The sequence below is a fragment of the Nyctereutes procyonoides genome, unplaced genomic scaffold (genome assembly GCF_905146905.1).
Source record: "Nyctereutes procyonoides isolate TBG_1078 unplaced genomic scaffold, NYPRO_anot_genome, whole genome shotgun sequence".
NCBI classification, from domain to species: Eukaryota; Metazoa; Chordata; class Mammalia; order Carnivora; family Canidae; genus Nyctereutes; species Nyctereutes procyonoides.
In genome coordinates, this window is record NW_026575120.1 from 36,763,074 (window position 1) to 36,778,360 (window position 15,287).

At 35.9% G+C, this 15,287-nt stretch overlaps 1 protein-coding gene across 3 annotated transcripts in view; it reads right to left on the bottom strand.

Annotated features, from left to right (window-relative positions):
- Positions 1-15,287, bottom strand: part of TPK1 (thiamin pyrophosphokinase 1) — a 316,037-nt gene that overhangs the window by 151,819 nt on the left and 148,931 nt on the right. For all 3 annotated transcript variants that reach the window (XM_055335380.1, XM_055335382.1, XM_055335381.1), the window contains exon 5: positions 5,150-5,245. In XM_055335380.1, the coding sequence (XP_055191355.1) occupies positions 5,150-5,245 (96 nt within the window). The remainder of the gene's footprint in view (positions 1-5,149; positions 5,246-15,287) is intronic.

Consider the following 15,287-nt stretch of genomic DNA (forward strand, 5'->3'; position numbering starts at 1 on the left):
TAATTTCAGAGGTAGAGTTCAGTGATTCATCAGTCTTCCATAACTGGGTGATGGTCATTAAGGAGGACACGTAAAGTAATGAGACTGATGTTTGATTACTTGACTAAAGTGGTATCTGCCAAGTATCTCTACTGTGAATTTAGTTCTCATCTCTTTCCAGAATATACATTGACACACACAACAGATTTATTAAATTGTGCTTTAAATGAGATTGAAATCTTGCTGAAGATCCTGGCCCATTAGAGCAGACTGTACTAAGGACAGTGGAGACCCTCAGAAGACACTTCTCAGAGCACTATCACCATTCTTCGTGCAACCCTCTGAGTCAGAGCTTATTATAGTGCTATGAATAATTATTCTAATCAGATAAAGTCTTAAATTCCTTTTAAGTGAGGAGCAACAGTTATTTAGTATGGACATATAACAAAGCCATTAGTCCATTACAAAACAATAATGTACACCTAACCCAATACTGATAATTAGTAGATATAAATATTCTAAAACTCATAGTATCTGCAGATATCTAAACATAGTGTATCTATCTGAGAAATACCATGTAGGAATTAAATAGAAAGACTATCTAGGACGTCTAGGTGGCTCAGTGGTTGAACGTCTGCCTTTGGCTCAGGTCAAGATCCTGGGATCGAGTCCTGACTGAGGCTCCTACAGGGAGCCAGCTTCTCCCTCTGCCGATGTTTCTGCCTCTCTCTCTGTGTCTCTCATGAATAAATAAAATCTTTATTAAAAAAAAAGACTAATATTCCTTACCTAATGTCAATAATCAAGAACCCCAATTCAGATATAAATGCATAAAATCTATTCTAATACATACAAAGTCACAATTCAATATTTGCTCAGGCTATTAAAATTGTATAAAAAATAACTTAATATGTAATAATCCCATAGTCTTTTATGTAGTGTTTGATTTGTAGTTATTAATATCTGTGTGTGTATAAAATTTAGGCATTTGCTCTTTCTTATTCATACAGTACTTTTTCAGCATCCTTCATTATTTGACTGAAAAATTGATTTAAAAAATAACATGGTACAAAGGGGATAAAATGCATTCAAGTTTTGGCAAATAAAACTAGTATGTGTTCATTGTTTTTTTTTTTTAAGATTTTTATTTATTTATTCATGAGAGACACAGAGAGAGAGAGAGAGGCAGAGACAGAGGCAGAGGCAGAGGGAGAAGCAGGCTCCATGCAGGGAGTGTGATGCAGGACTTAATCCTGGGACTCCAGGATCACAACCTGAGCCGAAGGCAGACACTTAACTGCTGAGCCACCCAGGGATCCCAAAACTAGTATGTGTTTAAATCAACACCACATACAGTGTGAATGAAATTAATGACAACTTTTCCACCCAAATTTTATCTCATATTAAATCTGTGTTTAAAAACCTCAGAGACTGAAGTAATGATTCTGTTATCAAATTATAGTAGGAAGTATCTTAAACTGTATTTTAGGAGGCCTGTTATTCTAAGGGCCTTATAATCTGGATTTGTTTCTGCTTCTTCCTAAACAACATGCATCTTACATTTTTAAAAAGTTGGAGCAATAGCTTTTAATGTTTTCCACTGAATTCAAAGGTTTAGATCTCAAGCATGATCGTGACATCAGAAAATATATGTGCTCTTTGAAGATCCAGTCATATCAGATGGCATCTTGAAAATGTATTATTCATGACTCAGTTACAGATAAACAATGTGGTAACATGAAAGCAAAGCATTAAAAAGTCACATGTATTGGTGAACCCTTTTGCAAAAGAATAAAAGTTGAGGGTGAGCAGGTTTAAAATAGATAAGTAAATAAATAAATGCGGTGATTTAGGCAAATTTTTCAAAGTTAATCACATGTTCTAGGTAGCAAGCTCCTTTAGGGTAAGGACAGGCTAATTCAAATTCTATAAAGTTCTACGATGTTACATAGTACAGTTTTTTAACATATTAGATATTACTTTACTTTTATTTGCAATTAATAAAGTAAATGCTAGTAATTAACAAGAGCTTGCTATAAAATATAGACACTTAGATGACAAACTCATATTTATAATTTAATAAGTAGGAAAACAGAAATGTATGATAATTTGATGGTACTTATTAGGTAGAGAAGTATAAAGGATCTTTTTATATAGTTCATGTGCATTTCAAGTAGAAATTTTTAATACTCCTCATGATGATCTCACTTGGGCATAGGAGGATATGTGGGGGGGCATCTTTTAATTATTTTCCTTGCTAATCTTTCTCTTCTTGCTTTTCTCTTGCTATTACATTAGATCAGATGAAACGACGTACCTCCAGGTTAAAGGTCAAGTTGAGTGGAAGCTCAAAGATACTCCATCAAATTTACTATAACCTGAAGGTTATATTAAAGGTTTTCATTGTGAAAAATGGAGCCTTCAGTTTACCCAACTATGCTTTTTAAAACAGCAAACTAATCACATTGTTGTCCATCTTAATGCTCTTCAAACTCCCTGCCATTGGTTCGCTGAAGAGCTAGCCATCCTCCCTGTACACCAAGGCATCCATCCTTGAACACTCTTCTTCCATCTGCCATCCAATCCTTCTCTAAGAAGCCTTCCCCCTACTGTGTTGTGTTCAACTCCCCTGGGCACTCGCACAGCACACAACAGAGACTCAACATTCACAAAGCACCCTTTACACACAAGGTGCTTCTGTACAGTCGTGAACAGCCCAGCTTTGTGAGCTGTATGGTCAGGTTGGGAAGAAAGGCTTCATGTAAACAGAAATAACCAACAAAATTACTGGAAGTGTTCAGACTGCCTTGAAGAAGAATGAAAGGGGTACTGACACACATAGCAGCAGAACCTAACATGGAGAGATGGGGAAGAGAAGTCCTCCTAATGACATCACCTAGTCTGTCATTGTGGTATAGGCGAAGAGAAGGAAAAAATTCAAAAAATATTCAAGCGATGTGCAAAAATATTCTAGGCAGAGGAGGCAACACCTCAAGGCAGAGAAGAAGAGGGAATAGGTCATACTTTATGAACAAGGAGAAAAAGTAGTGCAAGATGAGGCTGGAGAATGTGTTGGGTCTAAATCATGCTGGGGGCCTGAGGCAGCCGTGGAAGTGCACCGCTCCTTCTAACCTACACCGCCCCCTTCCCCAGAAAGAACTCATTAGGGCTGTGAGGGGGGCCACTGGCTGTCATGGCCCACTGGAACTCCCAGATGCAGTGCAGTGGGCCACCAAGGCCACCCCCTTCCCTGAGAGCTTCCAGCCCGTGACTAAGCACAGTGGGACTAGGAGGGTCTGGTCCTTTCTGCTCAATGCAGGATTGCTCTAACAGGTCTTGATTCAGTCCTCCCTACTGGATCATCCACGACCTTACCAGATTTGTTTCACAGATCATACATACCTGATTACCCTCTTCCCCCAGTCTGAGGCTCTCTCTGAATTTCAGTGTTGAGCTTGAAATAGGATTCTTTATTTTCAGACTTAATGACCAAATACTGTATTACAGATACTATCAATTTGACACACATAACTGCATTCCCAGCTTCCAATAATTGCAGTGTCGATGCTGGGAAAACTGAAACACAAGTTGTGAAGATTTTATAATTTCTTTTCTAAGAAACTCCAAATCAGCTATGTCTGGATGAAGCAGGTAACTCTCAATGGGCTGTGTTCTGTTTTCGTTAAACAAATATTTAATTATAGCAATTTATTTCTGGAAATAGCACAATACATTTGGTATAGTTCAAGCTACAACAGAGATGGGAAATGTTCACTCAATTACTTTTGTTCAGTTTGTACAATGTGCTACTTGTCAATTAGGATAATTAACAAGGCTTGTCTTCAAAGAGAGAAAATGATCTACTATCTCAACTTAGTAAACAGATGCCAAAAGAAATCTTTGAAAAACTTTTGTGAGGGAGTAAGTTTTTCTTGAGGTGCCTCTTCAACATCTATCTTGTCCTGCCCCCATGTCTTAATCATGTAATCTTCACGAGACCTGCGGATGGATCTGAACCCCTGCCATAATCAGGTTACTCTCATCCTCTGTTGCCAAAACCAAGAGTGGCCTAACAGAGGGATATCAGGACTTAAGTTTGATGATGATGATGGGAAGTGTTGCCCTGCTCCTTTAATCCCCTACATGTGAAGGGGTAAAATGCTGCTACAGTGGCTACTGAAGGCAGTCAGGGGAGCCAGACCAGAGACAAAGTCTACAACACAGACTGAAGACAAAGAAACAGATAGGACATCTGACTGAGCTGTATATAAGACTACCTTATCTCGCCTGACTATTGAGGCCAGGTTGAAATGCATTTCTTGTTACTTGTACTATCAAAAAGCATTTTAATACATAAAGGTATTTTGCTACTTTTCTCAGTTTAAAAATTACACATTTGATTATGCACCTCAGCTTACCCTCCAGCCTGTCAGTAAAAGGATAGTCAACTGCCATTCAATGATTCAGGTTTATTTTGTTGATCGTCAGTAAACATTGACTTAAAAAATATTTTAAGTCATAATAAAAAATACTATATATTTTATTCTTTTATTCCTATAATCGAAAAGGATTATAAAATATAATAAAATATAAGCTTGCATTTTAGCTAATTAATTATTAAATGCTTGAATGCTAGGTGAAAATCCATTAAGGAATACTTTAAAGAATCTACAAATGCAAGTAGCAGATTCCTCCCGGACTTAAAAAGTTGACTGTTTTGTTTGTTTGTATGAGTTTATAATGATAACTCATGGGCCAAATATAGGCCATATTTGTTTGTTTTACCTGCCCATACAGAATTTAAAGAGAGAAAACATATAAAGAGAAAACACACATAGGTCTACATGGAAATGGAGAATGAGAAATGAAAAGTAGCTACTCATTGTAGGCCAAGAATGAGATGCCAGTTTCAACTGCTTTATCAAAGTCCACTTCATCCATTTTGTGACTTCATCATTATAAGGTATTTAGATCTCTGACTTTTGATTTAAGTGCAAACAGTAATACTTGGCAGCTAAGTACAGATTTATGCAACATATGGGAAAAATCTGACAGCCAAAACCTTGGCACTAGAATAACTAATCACTTCAAATGAGTAAAAACTTGAAGCAGGATCTTTCACATCCTTGGCACTAAGACTCTTAACCACCAAAGAAGATGTAGAGCTTACCTGTAGGTCTTTTTCTTCTATTTTTTTTTGGAGCAATTCGAGGCACTTGGTAAAGTCAGTATGGTCTTGGTCAGGCGTTGAAATAATCTCACATCCCTATGTGTTTAAAGTAAGAGAAAAGGTAAGAATACATAATGATGATAGCCTTATTATGAACAAGATAAAACACTATAAAAGTAAAGATAAGGTATCAGTAGACATAGCCTATTATGCTTATATTATACCCTGATCATTAGTATCATTATCATTATCTTTTTTATTTCACATAACAAGACATCTCAGAAATGGTTAGAATATCACAATAATGGTCTGATTATGACAATCATTTTACTCAACAAAAGTGCAGATTTACACTACATTAATGGTCTTTAAGAATAACTGCTGGGATGACATTTGAAATTAACATAAGGACTCTGATACAAGTATTATAAAATATATTCACAGTAAAACTACCTAAAGTTAAAAGTAAAGCTATTTCTAAAAAAAGGTTTGAACCTCTTTAAGTAGACCTAGGTTTACCTACATAAACGGAAAAACTCATATTAATATTGAACTAATGCTAAAACTACATTTTAAGTAAAATCAAGTCAGCTGTTCTATAAAATTCCTTTATAGCACCTTTCTTACCCACTGTAAAAAGAGGCATGAAGAGCTATACCTGCATAAATATGTCTCTTGAATTATCTTTTAGACATAATGAAGCAAATTTATATGGTCTCTGCCTCTTCTACACTAGATACCTTACCTAGTGAAAAGCCAGGGATATATTTATAAATATGAAGCCACAAAAGTGCCAGCTTGTTGGCACTCGTGAACCAAGACAGTGAGAGAAACAATATTTATGAAATGACACCTTTTCCTCCAATGTCTTACAAAGGCAAAGGCATGTAAAACCAGAGTGCAATGGGACTTGAGACTTCTTAATTCACGAACTTAACAATTCGTAGTCTCTCATAAACAGCTGAGTAAGGGGAAGTTAAATATAATCCAGTATATAAAGTTGCCATTCAAAGAGTTTTCAAGGCTACAAAACACCCATACTGCATCCTAAATTATCCTAAGAACCGTTCTCAGTAGATTTAAAGGTTCTTCTTTACCTTCAAGGTCTCTCTAAATGTGTCAAGCTCAACCTGGGCTTCATTCATTTATGACTACTGTCCTACAAGGTAGTGACCAATGAAAAAATTAATTCCTCATCATTCAGAAATATATTATGCCCTAAAAGGTGTATGTCATCTTTACAAAATGGTCGACATGTACTTTTCTGACCTGAAGAGAACATTGAAATTTACTACAGTCACCAAGTGAGGGCATAAAGAAGTTGACTTGCCTCAGGCTAACACTCCTTGAAAAGGGATGTTAGAATATGATAGAACCTACAGGGATATTATCAGGGGTGAGGAGATTAGATTGTCACCACGCGCACACACACACACACATACACGTACACACACGCAGATACACACACGGACACAAATCACTATACTGAAAGTTCCCCAAGGACAGGAATTATGTTTCATGCATTACTATTTCTAGTGCATGGCACCAGTCTGCTACATTGTAAGTAACTGATAAATGTTTAACTAATACTCTGGAGGAATAAAAACCTATGCTGGCAAAGGGGTAAGAGAGCTTGGTATCTTATTGCTAAATACTGCATTTTAACGATGGGAAATCACCTTCTTGTTTTTAGAGATGAAGATATAATCGTTCCAGCAAAAAGAAATGAAATGAAAAAGGCAAACAGAAACAGCAATAATATAAAGATGATTAATAAACCATTGTTTATCTTCACAGAATCAACACAGATCCATAGGAAAAATTATAGTGAATGGGAACCGAAGAAATAATCTATCCCACTATAGTATTTTGTAGATTAAGAAAATAAAAATGAGAGATTTAAATTGATTTGTGAATCCCTGGATAGCTGGGTGCAATAATGCACATCTAGAAATCTTACTGCCTTACTCTCGTGAGGTGGGAATAAATATCTAGATATCCCACACAAAAGGTCATATGACATCATAGTTGGTTCCACAAGAATGGTATCTCGAGAAAAGGTGTGAGATTTTCTGAAACATACGAGCAAGGCTTTATGTCATAAATTTAAGACAGGCACAAAGAAAAGTGTGAGTCATAACATGGAGGCAAATTACCAGAATTGAAAAATTCAGACTCTATCTAAACCCAGAACTTCTTAGAATTTTTATGAGTTTAAATGATTCTAATCTCATCACTGATTGAAAACGAATTCACTGGAAGTGTAAATAGCCCCAGTAGCCCTCACAGGGCAGCTTACAACACCTAGACAGGAGACCTGCAATACAAAGTATCAGCCAAAGTGCAAAGCCAGGCCTCTGGCCAACTACAGCTGTTTTTACTGTTTCCTGGGTCTTATAATAACATATTAAAATCTAAAAGAGGAGAAATGTAAAACCAAAGAGAAACTATCCAAATCCAGCAGACAAGGAAAAATGCAGAAATGCTGTAAGGTATCAAGTGATGCTCACTTATTATACATTAACATCTATTTATAATTATTTATGATATAGAATTGACTTCATTTATTGGAGTCAGAAGCACTGAGTTCTGTGAAGAATTTCACAGGGTTAGATGTTTAAAAAAAACAAACAAAAAGTCACACTAAGACAAGAACTTAGAGGATATAAAAGCTAAGAATTTTGGTCCAATAAGTACATTACTTTCTAATAAATGGTTTCTAATATTAGCTGATATATCTATGCATCAGAAAACCTAAGTTTATACAGAAACCTTCCAAAGCATAAGCTACATAAAATAAAAAAGATTTTATTTATTTATTTATTTATTTATTCATGAGAGACACACAGAGAGAGGCAGATACCTAGGCAGAGGGAGAAGCAGCTCCCTATAGGGAGCCCAATGCGGAACTCAATCCCAGGACCCCAGGATGACTCCCCGAGCTGAAGGCAGACGTTCAACTGCCAAGCCATCCAGACATCTCCAAAACTCTTTAAAACAGCTTTAACATACCAATGTTTGGGTGGAAATTTCTGTTTCAACTACTACTGTCTTCAACTTTCTGTAGTTACTTAGAATATATTTTTTAGAACAGAAATTATTATTTTATGAGACAGTAGGTGGCTCCAATCTCATTCTATGCACCTGCCTTGTAAAGTTTTTGTTATTATACAACTAGAAATTCAAATAACTCTAAATAAATAAATAAATAAATAAATAAATAAATAAATAAATAACTCAGTTCTAATAATAAGTTCCCTTTATGGACGTATCGCTTTTTCAAGATGATTATTTTTTTAATATTACATTTTATTAATTTTGTTTTATGCTAGAATTCAAACAGAAAAGATTTGGATCAATGTCAAAAATTTCAGGCCGCATAAATATCAAGGTTATTCTAATTTTGTTCTAACCTAAAAAGTGTCTTCTGAAGATAAGGAACGACAACGCCCACCCCATGCCTTCCAAACCACAACCAAACATAAAAGGCAAAGTAAGGATAACTGAGTATAAGTTCAGAGTAGTTTAAAAATTCTCCTCCAAGGTGCCTACGTGGCTCAGCTGGTTGAGCATCTGCCTTTGGCTCAGATCGTGATCCTGAGGTCCTGAGATCAAGTCCCGCATTAGGCTCCCCACAGAGAGATTGCTTCACCCTCTGCCTATGTCTCTGCCTCTCTCTGTCTCTAAAAATAAATAAAATCTTTTAAAAAAACATTTAATTATAAATAAATTATCAGAGGCCCAGCCAACCTCTTTTTAGGGGCTTACTCTCTATATACTGTTTTATCAAATTGTACTGTATACAAAGGAAGTAGGAATCTACCAGATACTAATGGCCCAGTGATAAATAAAAACCATGAATATCATAATTAGTAAACATGTAAAATATAAATACGTGTGTGTGAATGTAAGAAAGACAGCAAGATATAGGGAGGTTTCTTTTCCTCCTCTTCTATACTGAGAAACTCCTAGCCATACTCCACTACTATCCAGTAAGAGCTTGAAAGAAAGTCAGTCTTCAATTCATTCATAAATTGTTCCTTTCTTTTGTTGAATAATGGGGATAGTGTGGGCTTTAGAAATACAATTTTGGTTTTGGGGCTAAGCTACACTCGAAACTAGAGCCAACTGTAATACACTGCAATGAGAAACCTACTCAGAAAATTACTGATTGATTACATTAGGTTCTCCACAGAGGTATAATGAACATCAAAAAACTGCACTTTTGAGAATCATATTCTAATAGAACACATGTACTAAGAAATAGAAATAATTCACAACATCAAGGAAATAGTTCATATTAAAAAGATAGGTGCCTTAAGGTCCAGGAAATCAAAATTTAAAAGCAAGTATTAAAGGCGCAGAAAGATGTATAAAAGTTACAAATAAGGTAAATTCATCCTATTGTCAACATGATAATTTAGCAGATTTGAGGAGAGTGAATATAAAGAAGAAGCAAACTTAAGTAAAAGGAAGTAGAACTTTACACATGAGCGAGTGCACTCATGGAGCAAATGAACTGAGGTGGAAAAGATCACATACACAGGCAAAAATTCTCATCTAGCAAAATCTTTGCCTACTACTTTGGGAATACATGATCTCCAGTCAGGAAAGGAAGACTCAATGCTCCTTGAGTATCCAAAAACTAACCTCTGCATTTCACTAGGACAATCTCAGCCATGTTAAGCACTCAATAGAAGTCTGATGGATAGACAAATGATGGATGGATACAACCACCACTCCCTTCATGGCATGCTTCTCTAAAACATAAACGTGGACAAGCCTTAGACAACAAATATAATAGAAATGCAGCATTGTCGTTATTTTTTCAAAGGTATTATGCTACTGCTGCCATAAGAAACTCATGTAACACTTTTGTTTTAGGGCATAACTAATACAGACTCTTCAAGTGGTGACAAATATTAGTGTTTCATATGCAATTAAACAAATTAAAATCCAACAATGTTAACAAAATTAACATCCAAAGAGGGAAAGAGAATTACTAATGTACACGGAGGCTAAGAAATGAAGCAGTATGAAGTACTACATAAATAGTTTGGAATACTTTTAAATGAGTTGTAATTTATTTCTTAAGAGAAAGACAAATGACAAAAAAATCAACTGATATTAGGGACTCAAAAGTTTAGCAATAAACAGTGTTCAGAATATGCCCTAGAATGACAAGAGCTCACTTCAAGTTTTTAATACTGCCAACATTGATAGTTATAGCAAACACAAAAATATATGTAATATGTGTAGTGCATGATCCTAATCATGGTAAAACCACAGATTTTATTTATTCATGAGAGGCAGAGAGAGAGAGAGGTAGAGGGAGAGGCAGGCTCCCTGCAGGTAGCCTGATATGGAACTTGATCCCAGGACCCTGGGATCACGACCTGAGCCAAAGGCAGACGCTCAACTACTGAGCCACCCAGGTGCCCCTAAAATCTTGAGGTTCCACGTGATAATGCACATACAGTTCTGGGTACTGGGATGAACACAGTAAATGCTCACCACAGCGCTTCAGAAGAATCTCCAGAAACATCAGATGGTATAGTCAGACCACCTCACATCAAAGATTACTAGAGTAAGCCACACATTGTCAATATTCTCCCAAGAACTTTTTGTGGATGCTTACCAAACTATTTTAGAATTCACTGACAACTAAAAGAAATTATTACGAGGCAATGAGTGTCAATAATCAACCTAACTGCAAAAGACCAATGCAAAAGCTGTTAGAATGTCATTCTCGATTACTTAATTTACTGTTTGCCAATAATTTAACTACTATAAGTTAATGAGTTTTCACATTTAGCACACATAAAACCTATGAAGTTATCTGATGCTGACTCCTCTAAAACTCTTTAATGGGAAAAAAAAACAGATCCTTTGAAAAAAATTATAATAACGTATCAATTGTTATTTTATACACTATATCCACAGAGAGACTTGGCCTCATTAAAACAAGAGGCAAGGAGTTAAGTCTGGTGAAAGCATTCCCAAATCTGCTATTAGCTTATTCATTTTAGGTGAAGTCATTTGGTGCCCATCCATCTACCCAGGACAAGAAAGGACTTGTGCAAATTACCCTGAAGAGATTTTATGGGGCTCTGAGACTTCTACCGTAACTTTATGGGGTGAGTTTATAAGGTTAAGAATTCAGAAGTGTTATTTTCTCCTAGGTACCATGCACACCAATCCTGAATATTTATTTGGAGTGGCTTGCATATAGCCTCTCACCTAGGATAATTAAATGCAATATGTATGTAACTATAAAATCTAAGATGCTTTTCAATAACCTAAGATTTTTCCTAACAAAATATAACCTAATACTTTGAAAAATCAGAGAATTTTAAAAGTACGTTAAAATTAGAATCTTACCATTGTGATCTGCTGATAATTAACTGTCTTCCTCATTAAATTAATAACATTTATAACTAGTATTTCAGTAGACGTTTTGTTATAGAAGGTTTTAGTCACTTCACAGAAGTTATGTTCTTGAATCCCCACAATACCCTTATAAGGTGAATGTAATTATCACATTTAAGATATGCAGAGTGAAGTTTGGAGAGATTAAATAACTTACCCAAGGTCACACAACTGTTGAGGACATTTTATGTGATCTGAAGCCCATACTCTTAACCAACCATGCTTTGTACTCAACCCTGCTTAATTAAACTTTGTGTATTTTGGCAGGTTTAAGAAGAAAAATGCCTTTATAATTTATTTTGAACCTTGATTTAGTTGGTTTTCTCCAGTATTTTAAATACCTGAAAATCTTTCAGCTCTTAGCAGACATGACTCCTGCCCAACTCCATGTTGCTTCCATAGTAGTCCAAGGCTTAGAGACCTCAGACACCTGAAAATGGGCAAGGAATGCTTAGCTATCTATCTCTCCTTTTCTCTGCTTTCCTAATTCATCATATTATCACTATATTTATCATTATATTCATGACAATTCGCTTTTTCTTCTGCTATTAAACTTACCCATAAGATCAATATCTTTGTGTATAAGAGTCCCTTTCAGTTTATTTTCTTAGAATTAGCTTACTAGAAAATGAAATTACTGGGAAAACTGTAAGAAAGTTTATGATCTTTGATATATGCTGCCAGGGTGCTTTCTAAGAGGGATATAAAAATACATATTCCCACTAGTAGCATAGGAGGGTAAAGAGTTTCTTAAAATATAACAGTAGGAAAGAAAATTCATCATGAATTTCTTACTGTGAATTAATTTAATTGCTATACTTGCTTCTTAATAAGCAAAGAGAAATCACTTTCATAAAGAGAAAGAGAACTTTGTTGGAGAGCAAGGGAAGAGAAAGATAATTCTGGAGTGTGAAGCTGGGATGAAACAGGAAGTGGTTCATCAGATTGAGGACTGAGGGGCTCAAGGACAGTATGAGAGAAATCGATATTTTTGGAAGGGGAAATAAGTGTCAATCAGCAGAGTATAAGAAAGGAGGCAAGAAGCTATCAAAGATTTTCTTTCAAGTTGGTTCTGAAAACATGAAATAATTTACTACCCCATCATATTAGAATACTGACATGGATTCTTTTTGTAAATAAGCAATGATAAGAGTTTTATTTTTAAGCAACAATAAGAGTTTATTGAGTCTTAAAATTCTGGCTCTCACACACTTTATTTTCCCCTATTTACTGCTAACGTTGCCTTTCTTATAATATGTAAGCAAGGTAAACACTTAAAAATATTTTGGGGAGATATATTCAAGAGTCTTCTAAAAATTGGATATGTTAAAGTATTAATAATGAGCTTCTATAATTATTCATTAAAATGAACTGACCAGAACTCTAATAAGAAACTGCCTGCCAGATCAAGAGTATAGCAGGCACAGGGCAAAATGACATATACTATGGATAACCAAAGATACAGATCTAAAATTAGCCCAAACTTGTTCTCAAGTTTAGTTAGATAAAGCCATTTGGAATCTAAATGATCTATGTTCCTCGATACAGGTATGAAAATGGTCTTTACTCTGTAGAAATGCAATCACAAAATAACCATTTCCCACTTTCCTCTTTATTGTATAAAGCATACTATAGTAGATTGCTCCTTCCATTTTATCTGCCAACCTTCTAAAAACAGTTCACTTTTCCACCAAAAAGATTTTTTTATCATCAAATAACAGCCTACAAGTAATGATTTCTTCAGCAAGAATGTCACATGATTAAACTCTTAAAAACCTTAAGTAACAGGTTGCCTGATATAATTTAGTGTTCTTCTGGTTCATAGTGGATCTATGGTTTTCTAGATCACGCATAAAAGAAAAAGAATAAACGCAATTTAGCCTTGTTGCAATTCTCCATTCGATTCCAAACATAAAGAGACATTCTCATCTAGTGCAATCTTCACTGGCCTGGGTGTTTTTTTGTTTGTTTTCTGTTTTTGTTTTTGTTTTTTTGCCTGGGTGTTATAAGATAACCTTTCCTTTCAACATCGCATTGAATGAAAACTATAGCCTTCCAAACAAGAAAGTCACTACTTTCACTAATGGAAGTCAAAAGTCTTTTTAGAACAGCATAGGGTCTTAAATGATGACTTTCTTCCTAAAAGCAGAGCCAGAATTCTTTTGGAAGAGAGTGCCCAGAAGTGTCAACATAGCAGGCTTCAGACTGTTATCCTAAAAAAGCTTTGCCTGCAAGGTTGGCCCTTGGCTCCCAACTGAGAACCTGAACGGTAAATAGTTCTCTATAATAAAAAAAATTTTTTTTCTTAAAAACTAACAGTGCCTAAATTGTTTTATTCAATGTGTTTTATGCTGAGCACCTGCTTGTTTTCTTCCTGGGAGTCTGGAATTTTGATACATGCTATGCAGAGGGTGTGGGTGGCTCCAGTAATATTTTGGCCATTGCGCTTCCCTAGTGAGGATACCTCACATTTATTGTCACAATTTGATTAAGTACATCCTGTGTGGCTCCACTGGGAAAGAACTCTTGGAACTAGTGACTGGTTTTCTCCAGACTTTGTCCACATCTACCTTTTCCTTTTGCTGATTCTACTTTGTATCCTTCCACTGTAATAAATTACAGCCATGATTAGTATCAGAAAAGGCAAGAAAAAAACAAGCACTCCTGAGGATGTAAGAAAAGGGAACTCTCTGGCACTGTTGGTGGGAATGTAAATTGGTGCAGCCTCTGTGGATAACAGAATGGAAATTCCTCAAAGGATTAAAAAAAACAACCACAGAGTCATCCTGGAATTCCACTTCTAGATATTTACCCAAAGAAAACAAAGACACTAATTTGAAAAGAGATATGCACCCCTATGTTAAATGCAACATTATTCACAACAGCCAAGGTACAGAAGCGACCTAAGTGTACATGGATACAGCAATAAATAAAGAAGACATGGAATGTTACTCAGCCATAAAAATCTTGCCATTCACAACAACATGGATGGACATAAAGGGTATCATGCTGAGTGAAATGATGAGACAAATATCGTATGATTTCACTTATATATGAAATCTATACAAATGAACAAAAACAGAGTCATAAATAGAGATGAACAGGGGATCCCAGGGTGGCTCAGCGGTTTGGCGCTTGCCTTTGGCCCAGGGTGTGATCCTGGAGTCCCGGGATCAAGTCCCACTCCCCGTGTTGGGCTCCCGGCATGGAGCCTGCTTCTCCCTCTGCCTGTGTCTCTGCCTCTATGTCTAACATGAATAAATAAATAAGATCTTTAAAAAATAAATAAATTAAATAAATAAAAATAAATAAATAAATACAGATGAACAAATTGATGGTTGCCAGAAGAGACAATGGTGGGGGTGGGGTGGGGTGCCTAGGGAGATGGATAAAATAGGTGAAAGGGAGGTACAAACTAGTCATTCAATCAATCAATCAATCAATCATGGAAATGAAAAGTACAGCACAGAGAATATACTCAATAATACTATAGTAACCTTCTTGGTGACAGATGATAACTACAGTTGCACTACATCATGCACTGCATGATGATGGAATTGTCAAATCACTATGTTGTACACCCGGAACTAATACAACATTGTATGTTGGGGTGCCGGGGTGGCTCAGTCGGTGAAATGTCTGCCTTCAGCTCAGGTCATGATTTCAAGATCCTGGGGTCCAGCCCCCTATCAGGCTCCCTGCTCAGCGG